General features: G+C 39.6%; 1 protein-coding gene across 2 annotated transcripts in view; it reads right to left on the reverse strand.

Annotated features, from left to right (window-relative positions):
• Positions 1-16990, reverse strand: part of nckap5l (NCK-associated protein 5-like) — an 883389-nt gene that overhangs the window by 662796 nt on the left and 203603 nt on the right. The window contains exon 2 of one of the 2 annotated variants that reach the window (XM_073047595.1): positions 13706-13779. In XM_073047595.1, the coding sequence (XP_072903696.1) occupies positions 13706-13779 (74 nt within the window). Of the gene's footprint in view, positions 1-2504; positions 2597-13705; positions 13780-16990 lie in introns of those variants that run through there. The other variant, XM_073047596.1, reaches the window with a different exon arrangement.

Raw genomic sequence — 16990 nt, forward strand, 5'->3', positions numbered from 1 at the left:
TCAGTACTTGATGTGTGTTGCTTGGACTTCCAACTTCTGTGGATTTTCTCATGTTAAGAAAGACACTGCCCAGGAGAAGGCAATGGCAAACCACTTCTGTAGAAAAATTTGCTAAGAACAATCATGGTCAAAGGCCATGATCACCCATGTCATATGACACTGCATGTAGTGATGATGACCATAAGGGGTTAAGTAAATTGGGTAATAGGAGAGGAAGGTCAGCTACTACTGGAATGAAAGGATAAAAATGAAAAAACACAAACAAGTAAAAATCTGCAGATGCTGGAAATCTGATAAACACACACAAAACACTAGAGGAACTCAGCAGGCCAGGCAGCATCTAGGAAAAGAATACAGTCAGTGTTTCAGCATTTTGTGTGTGGATAGAAATGAAAGAAAGACCATCATCAGGAAAGTGGACTTACATAAAGGGGAAAGAATTAAATAATAAACCTGCAGCAAGGAATTGAAGTCTAGGTTAAGTGCATTGGAGGAGTAACTGGTGGGGCCAACTATGTGGGTTTAAACATGCAGGAAATATATAAAATGATTTGAGCATCAGGTGAATAACAATGAGGAAAACAGAGTTCAATTTGAAATTCAAATAACACAAAGAAATATGCTTTGACGCAGAGGCTTGAAATATTAGCTGAAGTTGAAAAACCTGTCAAACAAGACAGCCTGCCACAAGCAGGCTGGTAAAGAGAGATCCAATCACAACCAAGAGAAAATCTGTAGATGCTGAAAATCCAGACAACACACATAAAATGCTGGAGGAACTCAGCAGGTCAGGCAGCATTTTTGGAAAAGGGTACAGTTGACATTTCAGGCTGAGACTTTTCCAAGACTCTTCCTATTGAAGGATCTCAGTCTGAAACGTTGACTCTACTCTCTTCCATAGATGCTGCTTGGTCTGCAGAGTTCCTCCAGCATTTAGTGTGTTCTACTTGGTAAAGAAGAGGGTGGTTAATTTATTACACCTGGTATAATAAATGATGCAAAGTTAAATGGAACAGTATTAATTCCCCCTTCCTCACATTATCTCTCTTCTTCACTCCACAAAAACTATCTGACCTGCTGGACATTTTCAACATTTTTCAATTTTATTTTAAGCATAACCTTCAATTTCACACAGTCCTCTTTCCAGAGAGTCATCTCCTTCATGATGTCCCTAATTAAACCAAACATTTGACTTCTGGCAGAACACACAGTTATTTTTGACCAACTAAGAGAATATTTATTTCACAGGGCGGCGTCAACTTCAAACAGAGCACCCAAACATTGTAAATACAATTTTTTAAAAATGGGTTAGCAAAACATAAACAAGGGAACATCTGCAGAAGCTGGAAATCTGAGCAACACACAAAATGCTGAGGAAACTCAGCAGGCCAGGCAGCATCTATGGAAAAGAGTCCAGTCGACATTTTGGACCGAAATGAATAAGTGCCCTGCAAAGGGATTTGGCCCGAAATATCGACTGAAGTCTTTTCCTCGATGCTGTCTGTTCTGCTGAGTTCCTCCAGCATTTTGTGTGTGTTGCAATAAAGCATAAAAGTTGGTGGTAAGTCATACTTAAACCATGTTATCAATGTGTTTTCATCTAGTTAGTGAATTACTCTGTTTAAGCTACAGCATGAAAGATTACTCAACAAGTGGGTATAAAAGTTTGTTATGGCTACAAAAATCTCCTTGCTTCAGTTCTGCTACACGGCTACTGAATAAAGGTTAACCCTCACCCATCAAACTGAAGTTATTTAATGTCAAAAAACACAAACACTAAAATAAACTATGAGTCACAGATTTGTTTACTGCAGTAGCTGATCTTCAGACGAACAGGATATCTATGTTTTGCATGCCACTGTTCCTGACTCCAGATTTCCTGGTGTGACATAATTCACATCATTTGTTTGTGTGCAAGGGGCTGGAGACACGATCTCTGTGTTTCCTATACTAGTTGGAAAGAAAAACAAGCATCATGGCCAATGCTGCAGACTGGAAAATGGAGAGGAAAGATTTCCCTCAAAATTCCAATGCCTAAAATTGTTTATTTTGTTCGTTTACACAATTGCTGATTGTCTGAAGCAGCCTCTTTAAAATGTTACTCTGCTTATAAAATAGAAATATGGTTGACCTCCAATTTTCCCATGTTTTTTCTGCCTGCTGCACAACTGATTTTTCACAATTCCTGGATTTGTAAACCCACATAATTATCCTCCTCCAGTGCACTAAACTTCAATTATTTGTTGCATATTTATGTTTAAGCCTCTTCCCCCTTTACCTCGGCTTTCCTCTAGCTCAGGGGTTGCCAAACATCACCATTAACTGAGGGGTCCATGAACCCTAGTTTGGGAACCTCTGTTCCAGCTGTTCTTTCCCCATTTATTTTTGAACCTATATGTTTTCAACCATCCCTAAACCCCTTCTTTGCTACCATGCATTTCCTTCTTTTTGGAAAGAAATCTGTGTCTTTTAAAGGCAGTCTTCTCCGAAGATTTCAATATTACCTTCTCCTGAGGTGCCACTTCAACAGCTCGCCATTTTGCTCCCCAGCAATCATGCCACTGAATCAGTCACTATGTGGCATTTCTAAGTTGCCATGCCAAGTGCTGACCTCTAAGCAGTTGTCATCACATTTTGATGATCGCATTCTTGTGTGGGAGTATTACTGGTTGTAATATCACCCATCCACCCACACAGTGAAGTGCAATATATCGTAATGGACGTGCAGTGACCCCAATTCCAACAATCAGTGCAATTGAAGTCAAATGGAAACAGATTTTAAAAGCAGTGTGCAATGTTCAGCCATTCCCTTTCTTCATGTTCATTCCTATCACCAGAGGTAGATTTCTAGGAGAATGTTTGCTTGACAGAAGAAAATCCAGCAAATGGTATTGACAGAGTTGCTTCCATCAATTTTTCTCAATACAAACAGGAATAACTCAGCATTCATGTAATTTTCATTTCCTGATGCAGATGCTAGAATCTCATCACACATACACAAGCACCTTGCCTAGCAATCCAGATGCATTTTGAACAATTAGAATGCAAACACAATTAGTGTTGAATTAAGCCAGGTGGAGGGGTGGAGGGAGATACGTTTCTACCAAAGGAGGTGTAAGGTGCTCCATCCTTGCGCCAACAAGCAAGTCACCCTTGGGCAAGGTGTAGTACCTGCTTAGCCCCCTGACTGGGGTCGCATAAAGCTTTGGGAGCAGGTGGTGCAGATCACAAGTCCTGGTTACGCAACCACTGACACCAGGCAGAATCTCTGAAGAGTATTGATAATAGCTGGGGTCACCCGTCTTGTAAAGATGCTGCCTAGAAGAAGGCAATGGCAAACTACTTCTGTAGAAAAATTTGCCAAGGACAGTCAGAGTCATGGAAAGTCCATGAATGCCTATGTCATGCAACATAGCACATGATGATAATAATGGTTAAAACATAGAAACAGAGAAACATAGAAAACTTACAGCACAATACAGGCCCTTCGGCCAGCAAAGCTGTGCTGAACATGTCCTTACCTTAGAAATTACCAAGGGTTACCCATAGCCCTCTAATTTTCTAAGCTCCATGTACTTATCCACGAGTCTCTTAAAAGACCCTATCGTATCCGCCTCCACCGCCATCGCTGGCAGCCCATTCCACACACTCACCACTCTCTGTGTAAAACACTTACTCCTGACATCTGCTCTGTACCTACTTCCAAGCACCTTAAAACTGTGTCCGCTCATGCCAGCCAATTCAGCCCTAGGAAAAAGCCTCTGACTATCCACACGATCAATACCTCTCATCATCTTATACACCTCTATCAGGTCACCTCTCATCCTCTGTCACTCCAAGGAGAAAAGGCCGAGTTCACTCAACCTATTCTCATAAGGCATGCTCCCTAATCCAGGCAACATCCTTGTAAATCTCCTCTGTTAAATGAGGTAATGATAGTGTTTTAGAGAGGGAGAGGGAGATGTGTCACATTCAGTGCAGCAAGACTGAGAACCTGCTGCTTTGTTGCTGCACTAGGAACCTGAGTATTGACGACCATAGAGAAAGCTGCAGAACAGGGAGAAATGTACCCCAGGTTACTGTGGAAAGTGAGGGAGGAGATTGATCAGCATCATCAATGGGGATGGGAGAGGTTCTGGAGGACTGGAGGGTTGCGGATGTTGTTCCTTTATTCAAGAAAGGGAGTAGAGATAGCCCAGGAAATTATAGACCAGTGAGTCTTACTTCAGTGGTTGGTAAATTGATGGAGAAGATCCTGAGAGGCAGGATTTATGAACATTTGGAGAGGTATAATATGATTACAAACAGTCAGCATGGCTTTGTCAAGGGTAGGTTGTGCCTTACAAGCCTGATTGGATTTTTTGAGGATGTGACTAAACACATTGGTGAAGGTAGAGCAGTAGATGTAGTGTATATGGATTTCAGCAAGGCATTTCATAAATTACCTTATGCAAGGCTTATTGAGAAAGTAAGGAGACATGGAATCCAAAACAATCTTGTTTTGTGGATCTAGAATTGGCTTATGACCATCCACCACCTGCTCCCATGGCTTCACGTGATGCTGATCATGTGACGGGGAGGGGGATAAGCAGGTGCTACACGTTGCCCAAGAGTGACCCACAGGCTATCGGAGAGAAGGAGCACCATATCCCTCCTTTGGTAGAGATATAGCTCCACCCTACCACTCAATCTGTATGGTAGAGATACATTTAACATAGTTCAATGGTCCTACACCATCTCCTTGTAGACACTTGGGGGAAAACATTAAAGCCTGGCTTTAACAATGACTGATGAGTGAAAATAACAGGCAATTGAAGATCGCAGATGGTTGTAGTCACTATGTAGAAACCAACTCAGTGGCCACGGACTGTACCTAATAAAATGGTCACTGAGTGTTCGTTCATGGTCTTCTGATGCTGTAGCCCATCCACTTCAAGGTTTCAAACAACACACACAAAATGCTGCTAGAACGCAGCAGGCCAGGCAGCATCTATAGGAAGAAGAACAGTCGACGTTTCGGGCCGAGACTCTTTGTCAGGACTAACTGAAAGAAAAGATAGTAAGAAAATTGAAAGTAGGAGGGGGAGGGGGAAATCCAAAATGATAGGAGAAGACAGGAGGGGGAAGAATAAAGCTAAGTGCTAGAAAGATGATTGACAAAAGGGATACAGAGCTAGAGAAGGGAAAGGATCATGGGATGGGAGGCCTAGGAAGAAAGAAAGGGGGAGGGGAGCACCAGAGGGAGATGGAGAACAGGCAAAGAGTGATGGGCAGAGAGAAAAAAAAGAGGAGGGGGAAATAAATAAATCAGGGATGGGGTAAGAAGGGGAGGAGGGGCATTAACAGAAGTTAGAGAAATTAATGTTCATGCCATGCAGGTTGGAGGCTACTCAGATGGAATATAAGGTGTTGTTCCTCCAACCTGAGTGTGACTTCATCTTGACAGTAGAAGAGGCCATGGGTAGACATATCAGAATGGGAATGAGACGTGGAATTAAAATGTGTGGCCACTGGAAAATCCGGCTTTCTCTGCTGGACAAGGCGTAGGTGTTTTGATGAGTTGTGCATTCCAATTTGCTCTTCTGCACACCACTGTTAACGTGTGTGGTTTTTTGAGTTACTTTTGCCTTCCTGTCAGCTTCAACCAGTCTGACTATTCTTTGCTGACTTTTCTCATTAACAAAATGTTTTCACCCACAAAACTGCCACTCACTGGATATGTGTTTTGTATCATTTTCTGTAAACTCTAGAGACTGTTGTGTGAGAAAATTCCAGGAGATCTGCATTTTCTGAGATGCTCAAACCACCCCTCTGGCACCAACAATCATTCCATAATTAAAACATATAACATATAACCATATACCAATTACAGCACGGAAACAGGCCATCTCGGCCCTTCTAGTCCATGCTGAATGCTTACTCTCTCCTAGTCCCACCTACCTGCACTCAGCCCATAACCCTCCATTCCTTTCCTGTCCATATACCTATCTAATTTTACTTTAAATGACAATACTGAACCTGCCTCTACCACTTCTACAGGAAGCTCGTTCCACACAGCTACCACTCTCTGAGTAAAGAAATTCCCCCTCATGTTACACTTAAACTTTTGCCCTCTAATTCTTAACTCATGTTTTCTTGTTTGAATCTCCCCTACTCTCAATGGAAAAAGCCTATCCACGTCAACTCTATCTATCCCCCTCATAATTTTAAATACCTCTATCAAGTCCCCCCTCAACCTTCTACGCTCCAAAGAAGACATTTGGATCACATTTCCTCACCATTTGGAACAAATGAACATCTTGATTTGCTGCTACATGATTGGCTGATTAGATATTTCCGTTAATGAATGGGTGTACAGGTGTACCTAAAAAAGAAGCCACTGAGCATATTCCTAAGGTCTCCTTATGAATTGGTTTGTATGTCCGAGTATAACTCTTGATGCTTTTGTATATCGTACATTCCAGGTTATTTGAGAATTAAAGCCTTAAATAAGTAAAGTTCTAATAATTTCTTGAGTTCTAAAAATTACAGACTGTGCAAATAAAAAAATTGAGAACGCAAGTTGTAATGAGTTTTTGAAATTGAGTCTGTAGGTCATTGAGTGATTTCGAGTGATTGAAGTTATTCATGCTGCTTCAGGAGCCTGATGATTATAGGGTAATATACGTTCCTGAACCTGGTGGTGCAGGATCTGAGAATTCTGTACCCCCACCTGACGGTAATAGTAAGAAGAGGGCATGGCCTGGATAGTGATCTTTGATGAGTGGCAGTGCTCCCAGTATGCAATGGTGGGAAGAGCTTTGCCTGTGATGGACTCGGCTGTGTCCACTAGCTTCTGTAGCCCTTTTTACTCTTGGGCATTGGTGTTTCCATATTTGACTCGGATGCAACCATTTAGGGTCATCCTCACTGTGCATTGAGAGAAGCTTGTTGTGTGTTAGGTAACATGCCAAATCGATGCAAACTTCTCTGAAAGTAGAGATGATGTGCCTTTTTTTATTACACTTATGTGTTATCCCGGGACAAATCTCTAATATGTAACTGACAAGGATTTAAAGCACTGACCCTCTCCACCTCCAGTCCTCGTATGAGAACTGGTGCATGGACCTCCAGCTTCTTCATCCTGTTGTCTATAATCAGCTCTTTGGTTTTGCTGATGTTAAGTGAGAGGTTGTTGTGGTGGCATCAATCAATCAGATTTTCAATCTCACTTCATATTTACCAACAATAATATTGTCATCAGCAGGATTAGGTACAGCATTTGAGCTGTGCTTTGTCCCACAGCCATAAATATACAGTGCGTAGAGCAGACGCCTAAGCACAATAGCCCTGTGGTGCATCTGTGCTGAGGGTGAGTGTGGAGGAGGTATTGTGATCTACTAGTGAGGATATCTTTTACACATTCGCTGTTTGTCAGTCTGCATCTGCAATGAAAGTTGTGATGAATATGGGATGTGAAGTGGAAGGGGACAGAAAACTGGGTTCTTTAGATTGAGGACAGTTAATGACAAACAGAGAGTGTTACGAATGTGATAGTGAGAGCAAGAGATAGGGGAAAATTCAGAAACAAGGGAAATTCTGCAGATGCTGGAAATCAGAGTAACAGACACAGATGCTGGAGGAACTCAGCAGGCCAGGCAGCATCTATGGAAAAGAGTAAACAGTCGAGTTTCACGTCAAGGCCCTTCATCAGGACTAGTAAAAAAAGATCAGAAATCAGAGTAAGAAGGTTGGGGAGGGGGGGGCGGAAGAAGTACCAAGTATTTGGAGATAGGTGAAACTGGGAGTGGGGGAGGTGTAAAGAGCTGAGAAGTCAATGGGTGAAAAAGATAAAGGGCTGGAGAAGGGGGAATCTGATAGGAGAGGACAGCTGGTCACGGAAGAAAGGGAAGGGGGAGGAGCACCAGAGAGAGGTGATGGGCAGGTAAAGAGAAGGTGAGAGGGGAAAATTCAGTCATTCTTCTGTTATATAGAATATGCAAGTGTTTGAGAAGGAGAATGATAACATTGAGGTTCTAGGAAATGATGTAAAATGGAAAAATATGATGAAATGAAAGAAAAGAAAGGCGATGCTGCTGCTGGTACTGGGCCAAAAGCAAATGAGATGTTGGTAAGTCATCAGCCACACAAGCTATGGCTGACATCTTCAAGGGGACAGGTAAAAACTTAAAGGGACATTAACTGCTGGTCATTGAAGATTTTCAAGATTGAAGATCTGTGGAAATAAGTGGCTAGTATATCGTCAAAGACTGGCAAAAAAGATGATTTTTTTTTAGATTAGGCATCATGGCTTTTCATGGGTATACTAGCCAGTGAGACAATTAATATTAATATTAAACTTTAAAATTCAAGTGGATAGTAAACGTTTTTTCAAGTATGTTAAAAATAAAAGAGAAATGAGAGTGGATATAGAACTGCTAGAAAATGAGGCAGGAGAAATAATAACAAGGGACAAGGAGATGGCTGCTGAGTTAAATGAGTATTTTGCGTCTGTCTTCACTGTGGAAGACACTAGAAGAATGCCTGATATTGTAGTGTGTGAAGGAAGAGAAGTGGGTGCATTTACTGTTACAAGAGAGAAGATGCTCAAAAAGCTGAAAGACCTCAAGGTACATAAGTAACCCGGACCAGAGGAACTGCACCCTTGGGTTCTGAAAGAGGTAGCATGAGAGATTGTGGTGGCATTAGTAATGATCTTTCAAACATCATTGGTCTCTGGCATGGTGCCAGAGGACTGAAAAATTGCAAATGTCACTCCACTCTTTAAGAAAGGAGGAAGGCAGCAGAAAAGAAATTATAGACCAGTTAGCCTGACCTCAGTGGTTGGGAAGATGTTAGAGTCAATTGTTAAGGATAAGGTGATGGAGTACTTGGTGACACAGGACAAGATAGTAAAAAGTCAGCGTGGTTTCCTTCAGGGATAATTCTACCTGACAAATCTGGAATTCTTTGAGGAGATTACAAGTAGGATAGATAAAGGGGATGTAGTGGATGTTGTATATTTGAACTTTCAGAAGGCCTTTGACAAGATGCCACACATGAGGCTGCTTACCAAGTTAAGAGCCCATGGTATTACCGGAAAGAGTTTTGTATGAATAAAGCTGTGGATGACTGGCAGGAGGCAAAAAATGGAAATAAAGAGAACCTTTTCTGGCTGGCTGCCAGTGAATAGTGGTGTTCCGCAGGGGTTGGAGTTGGGATCACTTGTTTCTATGCTGTATATAAATGATTTAGATGATGGAATAGATGGCTTTGTTGCCAGGTTTGCAGATGATACAAAGATTGGTGGAGGAGCAGGAAATTTTGAGGAAATAGGTAGGATGCAGAATGACTTAGACAGATTAGGAAAATGGTCAAGAAAGTGGCAAATGAAATACAATGTTGGAAAATGCATGGTTATGCACTTTAGTAGTAGAAATAAATGTGCGGAATATTTTATAAACGGGGAGAAAATCCTGGAATCTGAGATGCAGAGGGCATTGGGAGTCCTTGTGCAGAACACCCTGAAGGTTAACTTGCAGGTTGAGTCGGTGGTGAGGAAGGCAAATGCCATGTTAGCATTCATTTCAAGAGGTCTAGAATACAAGAGCAAGGATGTGATGCTGAGGCTTTATAGGACACTGGTGAGGCCTCACCTTGAGTATTGTGAACAGATTTGAGCTCATTACTTAAGAAAAGATGTGCTAGCACTGGAGAGGGTTCAGAGGAGGTTCACTAGGATGATTCCAGAAATGAAAGGGTTATCATATGAGGAACATTTGATGGCTCTGGGTCTGTAGTCGCTGAAATTCAGAAGGATGTGGAGGGATCTTATTGTAACCTTTTGAATGTCGAAAGGCCTAGACGGAGTAAATGTAGAAAAGATGTTTCCCATAGTGCGGAGTCTAGGACACGAGGGCACAGCCTCAGGATAGAGGGGCACCCTTTCGAAACAGAGATGCAGAGAAATTTCTTTAGCCAAAGGGTGATGAATTAGTAGAATTTGTAGACACATGCAACTACAGAGGCTAGGCTTTTGGGTGTATTTAAGGCACAGTTTGATAGGTTCTTGATTGGACGTGACATCAAAGGTTATGGGGAGAAGGCTCGGAACTAGGGTTAAGGAGGAGATAGAAAGAAAGATCATTCATGATTGAATGGCAGAGCAGACTCGATGGGCCAGATGGTCTTATTCTGCTCCTGTGCCTTATGGTCTAATTCAGGCAAAATGCTTTAGTAGAATGACTCCAACATCTGAATAAACATATCGATGACCTTCAGCTTAGAAATGACATTAAATAAAGCAAGTGAATGAGCTCACCCAGGCAACTTTTGTAGAATGTGATCTAAGACCGAATATGTGTTATGCCTTCATAAGAAAGTAATCCATTGGAATTACACGTGGTGGCAGTAGATATTTCAGAGGTATAAAGTGTAGCGATGAGCTCATTGAACAAGGAGAGCCAGACACATAAATGTAATGAATTAATTGATTGAATATATGTAGAACTAGATGAATTAATTGCAAAGACGTATTTCCTTTTAAAATGCAACATAATTTAATGTACCTTTAGCAAGAAGTTTACATACTATGGTATAGCAAGTGCTCTGTTGTTAGGCCTTGACAATGCAGTTCATTTGAGAGTTCAGTAAAGGATGTTACATTTTACAATGGTGAATCTATTTATTTACACATTTAAGCAGCAACGCAAAGGAACCTACAGACTCACACACCACACACTAAGTCCACAGAACATCGAACAGTATAGCAATGTACAGGCACTTCGGACCACCATGTCTACTGACCTTTTAACCTACTTCAAGATCAATCTAACACTTTCCTCACACATAGTCTTCCATTTTTTGTTTATTCAAGTGTCTGAGAGTCTCTTAATTGTCCCTAATGTGTCTGCCTCCACCTCCACCATCAGCAGAGTATTCCATACACTCACCACACTCTGTGTAAAGAAACCTACCTCTGATATCCCCCCTCAACTTTCCTCCCATCACTTTACAGATAGTCCTCTCACATTGGACAATGCTATCCTGAGGAAAAAGGCACAGGCTGTCCACTCTATTTATACCTCTTATTATCTGATACTTCTCTATCCTGAATTCATCACTAATACTATACTTAGCATTTGAATTTCCATTCATTCAGTTCAGATTACTTAGACCATAAGACCATAAGACATGGGAGCAGAATTAGGTTATCTGGCCTATTGAATCTGCTCCACAATGTCATCATAGCTGATCCATGTTTCTTCTCAGCCAAGATCTCTTGCCTTCTCCCTGTATCTTCACCGTTCTCTAATATAAATGCATAAACCATTAAATAATGGTTAACATGGGAGCTGTGTAGCCTCAGTTGTAGTGAGAACTAGGCTTCAAGCCTCAGGCGTGCCTACTGCTCAGGACCAGGTGAGAGACACGGAATCACTATAGCATGGTTGAGCTCAGCTGGGTCCATCAGTGCTGCCCTCCCATGTTCAAGCAGTGGAATGACAAGCTGGATTGTGTGTGTCTGTACAGTACCGGGAGACGGTACCATCAGTTACTGGACATTGTCATTCAGGGTCTTGAACTATATATAATTTCTTTTATGAGTGAATATGTTTCTTTGCTCAGTATTTTGAATTATATTACTTGCTATTTTTGAATGTTTGCTTGCTATTGTGAATATTTTGCACCTTGGCCCAAGAGGAATGCTGTCTCATTCAGCAGTGTTTATGTATGGTTTGAATAATAATTAAACTTAATTTGATTTGATTTAAATCTCTTTCCAACAAATTAAAAGAAAATTAGTTTAATTCGCAACACTAATTGGAATTTTTTTTATTCTACACATGGAAGTCTTGCTGACTATTGTGACTATTTAAAACAAGCCTGGGAAAATAAAGATCCAAGCAAATGTAACCTTCCAGGGTTTACAGTTGAAAACATGATCACTATTGCCCAGAATCTATAAATGTTTCTTTTTCCTTTGGGCTTTTCTTGACATATCTCTGTGGGAAGACGCTTTTAAAAAAACTCCCAAGGATGCTAATGTTGCACAGGGCCTTGGATAATCTTCACTTTACCTAGATATACAACATCCTTTGCAATTTCAATTTACATTTATTATACTGAATATGCCATCTCAAAGGATCAAAGCTTTATTGGAATAACTTTAGCAGATGGAACTTCACAGGAAGAAAACTTATAAAATAGGTTTTATTGAAACATAAACTTGGAATTTTAAAATTTTAAATGTGGCATCACATGGATGTTTTCTACCTGTATTTTGAGGTCTGTCTGATTCTGGCTGTTTGTTATAAATCTATATGGGTTTCTATTATGTATTTGAAGCTAACTGTTCAAGATTTGTGCCCTCGGTTTTATTAGCTGGCTCAAAGTAAACTCAACCCTATCGTTCAATGTCAGGTTCAGTGACCAATGACAGAAAGGGCTGCAACCATCAGCCAACCACAAATCCTCCCAATAATAAAGTCTGAGAAATACTGAGGGCTAATTTATCAAGACATCTGTCAGGCTACAGACAGTGTTTTCCCATGTTCCTCAGAGGCCTTCAGCTATATATCTCCTTTTCTGTGTTTATTAAATGCTTGTAAGCAGTTTTACATGGATGCTCTGAAAGAGAGATTATTCTTTGGAGTGCTGAGATGTGAACAAGAAAACCTGTGAAAGCCGTATAATACAGTCTTTGTTTCCGGCTGAAAATAAAACTAGTCCTGTTAAAAATATTATTGCAACAAAGCCATTAGAGCCAAACATTGAGTGACAAATTGTTCCAAAAAAAAACACTAAATTAAACAACAAAATGTTTTTCATATCTTTGAGTTTCAAAATAACCAGAAAAGATGTTGGATATATCAACTACATTCTGTAACCTATTATCGTCTCAAGTTAAATGCTTGATGTGGTACCCAAATCTCTCCATTTGCATTTAGAAAATATGCTTTCTACGAATACGCATTTTAATTATAAATACCTGATTATATACATGTCTGAGATTGATTTGCCTTAAAATGGTAAAATTTGAAGTGACATTTGGAAATAAATTAGAATTGTTTCATACATGACTGTTTTGCCAAGATTGCTGTTACTGTTTGCCTTTTATGTATTATGACAATATTTTGTTCCTATTATATAAGACCATAAGAAATAAGGAAAGAATTAGGCCATTCGGCACATTGAGTCTGCCCCAGCCCATTGAGTCTGCTCCGATATAAATCTGTCTGAATTGAATTGTCTTTGACACGTTCACTGCACAGTTACAGATTCCCAGGCTGCTCATGTCTGACTGTCATTCAAAGTAAAATCACTTGGACCAAATCGGATCTACAATCAACAATGGTAGCTGAAATAAGATTATAAACTGCAGAGTAAATTACCTGAAACACAACAAAACATCTAATTTGCAAATTACATGTCTGCAATTCACAAATTATTTCAGTTGGCTAAATCCTTTTGCAAATTAAGCCCATTTGTCAAAGTCACTTGCAAGTCGATAGTGAAGGAAACATTTTAAAATAATCAACAAATGAATGAAGGAAGACAATGGTCTCTTTTCAAGAAGAGATCTAATAGAGGAGTTGCATATTAGAAGGTATTTATACACAGTCCTGTTGAAAGCTATAGGGGACAATACATAATGATATGAGTTTACGGGTAAAATTGGAAATGGTAATTAATTGGACAGTTTGAATATTCTTCTGGTACTTGCCTCTGAACATTCCTGCGGGATTCTTCCAACTGCTGCAGCAAATCTTGTATATATTTATTTGTATCCATGTCATCCTGAGGTAAGATTAAAATAAACTTTCCTTAGAACAATGAAAGCTTTATCTTAACACAGCATTTGTTATTTGATCCTGATTCAAAGCTGTTCCTGTTTAAACTATCCTCTTGGTAAATTTTGATTGTACTTTTTGAATTTGGCAGTTCAAAGTTTATTATGAATATGCAGAATATCGCTTGCTATGTTGCAAGGGAACACTCCCTAACAGTAATTAGAGTTCAAAGTGAACATGTCACTTTTCACACAGCTGAAGATAAATTGGTGTTCTGATCTGTGACAATATAATGCCATTATTTTGACAAGATACAAATTTGCTAAATTCTTATCAGCAATTAGCGACTTCCACAATAGTGAAAGGTAGAACATGCTTAATAACACAATAATACTAAACTACAAGCTCAATATAATATGATCATGCTTATCCCAACTTCTTAAACAGGTTTGCACCTTTTCAAAACAGCAAATAAATTGCCAGTACCATTTAATTATGTAGCATAATTCCCAGTGTTAATTAATATTGTTAATTTATTAAAAAAATTATAAATAAAACTGTGTTAATGCACACGGAGCTCATACAACTAACAATACCTGAGTGTGCACACTGGTTGAACGCCCAAGTTGGTGCGATCTTTCATTGATTCTATTACAGTTGTTATTCTATTATGGATTTATAAAGTATGCACACAAGAAAATGAATCTCAGGGTTGTATATTGAAGTTCAAAGCAAGGTTTATTATCAGAGTACATACATGTCACCACATACAATCCTAAGATTCTTTTTCCTGTGGCATACTTAGCAAATCTATAGAACAGTAACTGTAAACAGGATCAATGAACAACAAATTGTGCAAATGCAAACATAAATAAATAGCAATAAGTAATGAGTAGGAAATAACATGAAATGAAAGAGCATGAAATAACAAGATAAAGAGTCCTTAAAGTGAGATCATTGGCTGTGGGAACACCAGAAATAGAATGAGTGTAGATATCCCCTTTTGTTCCAGAGCCTGATGATTGAGAGGCAGTAACTGTTCTTGAACCTGGTGGTGCGAGTCCTGAGGAACTTGTGCCTTCTACCTGATGGCAGCAGTGAGAAGAGAGCATGGCCTGGGTGGTGAGGATCTTTGATGATGTTTTTCTATGGCAATATTTCATGTAGATGTACTCAGTGGCTGGGAGGGTTTAAACCTCACTCACTAAGTTGGATTTATTTTCCGTTCTATTAATTTTAAATTCACAATTTGTTTTGTTTTGGGTCTGTAATTTCTGTGTCAACAATTTGAAAACAGAAAAAAACTGTGTCTTAAACCATTAACAGAAGGGCTAATTGTTATGTGTCTGACAAATGCCTAACAAGATAAACACTGATGCTAATTTACCATCATTATATACAATCAGTCACCTTTCCAGAAGGACGTGGTGATTTACAATGTATTCTGAGACAATATAAAAGGACTCTTGTTACATCATTCATGCCATTGATGCCAACCACTGAAAAGTCACAGAAGAATGGATCATGCTTCCTCTTCTGCAAGGCAAAATGCATGCTCTCACTCTTGATCGCGTTGTAATCCTTTATCAACATTTTACTTGATTCTTTCCCTCGCATCAGGTTCACTTTTATTTCTTTTTAAGCCTTTTTGTTTATTTTCAGATACCTGTTTCTGGCAAGATGAGTACTTACTCCCTATTGTCAGGGGGACTTGAGGGCATCACTTGCTCACTTCAGAGAGCAATTAGGAAACATTAATTCCATCAAACATCAGAAAACGGGAAGAAATGTGATCTAATTGACTGACTGTGGAATAATTGCTGTGGTGCCAGACAGGATGGTTTGAGTATCTCAGAAACTGCTAGTGTCCTGGGACTTTTATGCACAACGGCCTCTAGAGTTTACAGAGAATGGTGTGTAAAACAACAAAAAGACATCCAGTAAGTGGCAGTTCTGTGGGTGAAAGTGCCCTATTAGTGGGAGAGGCCAGAGGAGAATGGCCAGACTGGTTCAAGCTGACAGGAAGGCGATGGTTACTCAAATAACCACACTTTACAAAAATACTGCGTAGAAGAGCAGCTCTGAACATACCGCACATTGAACCTTGAAGCTGAAAACCACCAACATGTACTCAATGGCAACTTTATGAGGTACGTGAGTTGCCACTGAGAATTAAATTTATTATCACTGACACAAATGAGGTGGATTATATTATTTTATGAAGGCAGTACAGCACAAAGGCATAAAGTGACTAAACATTACAAAATAAATAGTGCAAAAAATTAATGACGTATGTTCAGTAATTTAGCAAAGAGAGGGAAAAAGCTGTGCTTAATCATTGAGCTCAGGCTCCTGTACCTCCTCTCTGATGGTAGTGAGCATGTCCCAGATGGTGAGAGTCCTGACAGATTGATGTCCATGATGGTGGGGTGTGTTGCCCCTGAGTTGACTAACCTCTGTGTTTGAGCCTTCGCACTAGGTTGTGATGCAACCAGTCAGAAGGAAACCACTATACTTTCACAGAAATTTGCAAGAGCTTTTGCTGATATACCAAAACTCCTCAAGCTCCTAATGAAGTAAAGCTTCATCAAGTTACATAAGGCCGGGGAAGCTTGCTCCCCTCTGATGACAACTGTTAATCAACTGGAATTTTATATTAATTTAGAATTACCAGGCAGAAGAATATTTCAGTACTGACTTAATGGGCCAAAGGGCATGCCTCTGTGTTATAGTGCGTTATAAATCTATCACTCTGTGGACATTTTTCCTGACAATAGTGTGGTGTATTTGAAATTTTAATACTATTTGAGTAATCTTGTATATATATATATATATATATATATATATATATATATATATACATATATATATATATGTACACAAACGTAGTATGATTAAACAACCTTGCTCATTTAAAAAAATCCATTATGGATTATATGTATAATATACGAATTGCATACAGCACGATGCTACCATGCACACCTTGTTTAATGTAAACTTGAAGTTAGACTCACATTTCTGACTCCCGTGTCTTCCTTTCAATTATTTTGATGCTTTGACATAATGACCATTGTTAAGTTAGAAACATTTTCTCTGAATTATTGGTCCAGGATCCTGAATTTCAGACTCTGTGCTGGTTCTCAATATGTATCAAAGTTAATGCTGATATAACCAATATGCCACATGTAGATTGATTGAAAAGACATTCTGCCTCGCCC

The sequence above is a fragment of the Hemitrygon akajei genome, chromosome 5, assembly GCF_048418815.1.
Source record: "Hemitrygon akajei chromosome 5, sHemAka1.3, whole genome shotgun sequence".
NCBI classification, from domain to species: Eukaryota; Metazoa; Chordata; class Chondrichthyes; order Myliobatiformes; family Dasyatidae; genus Hemitrygon; species Hemitrygon akajei.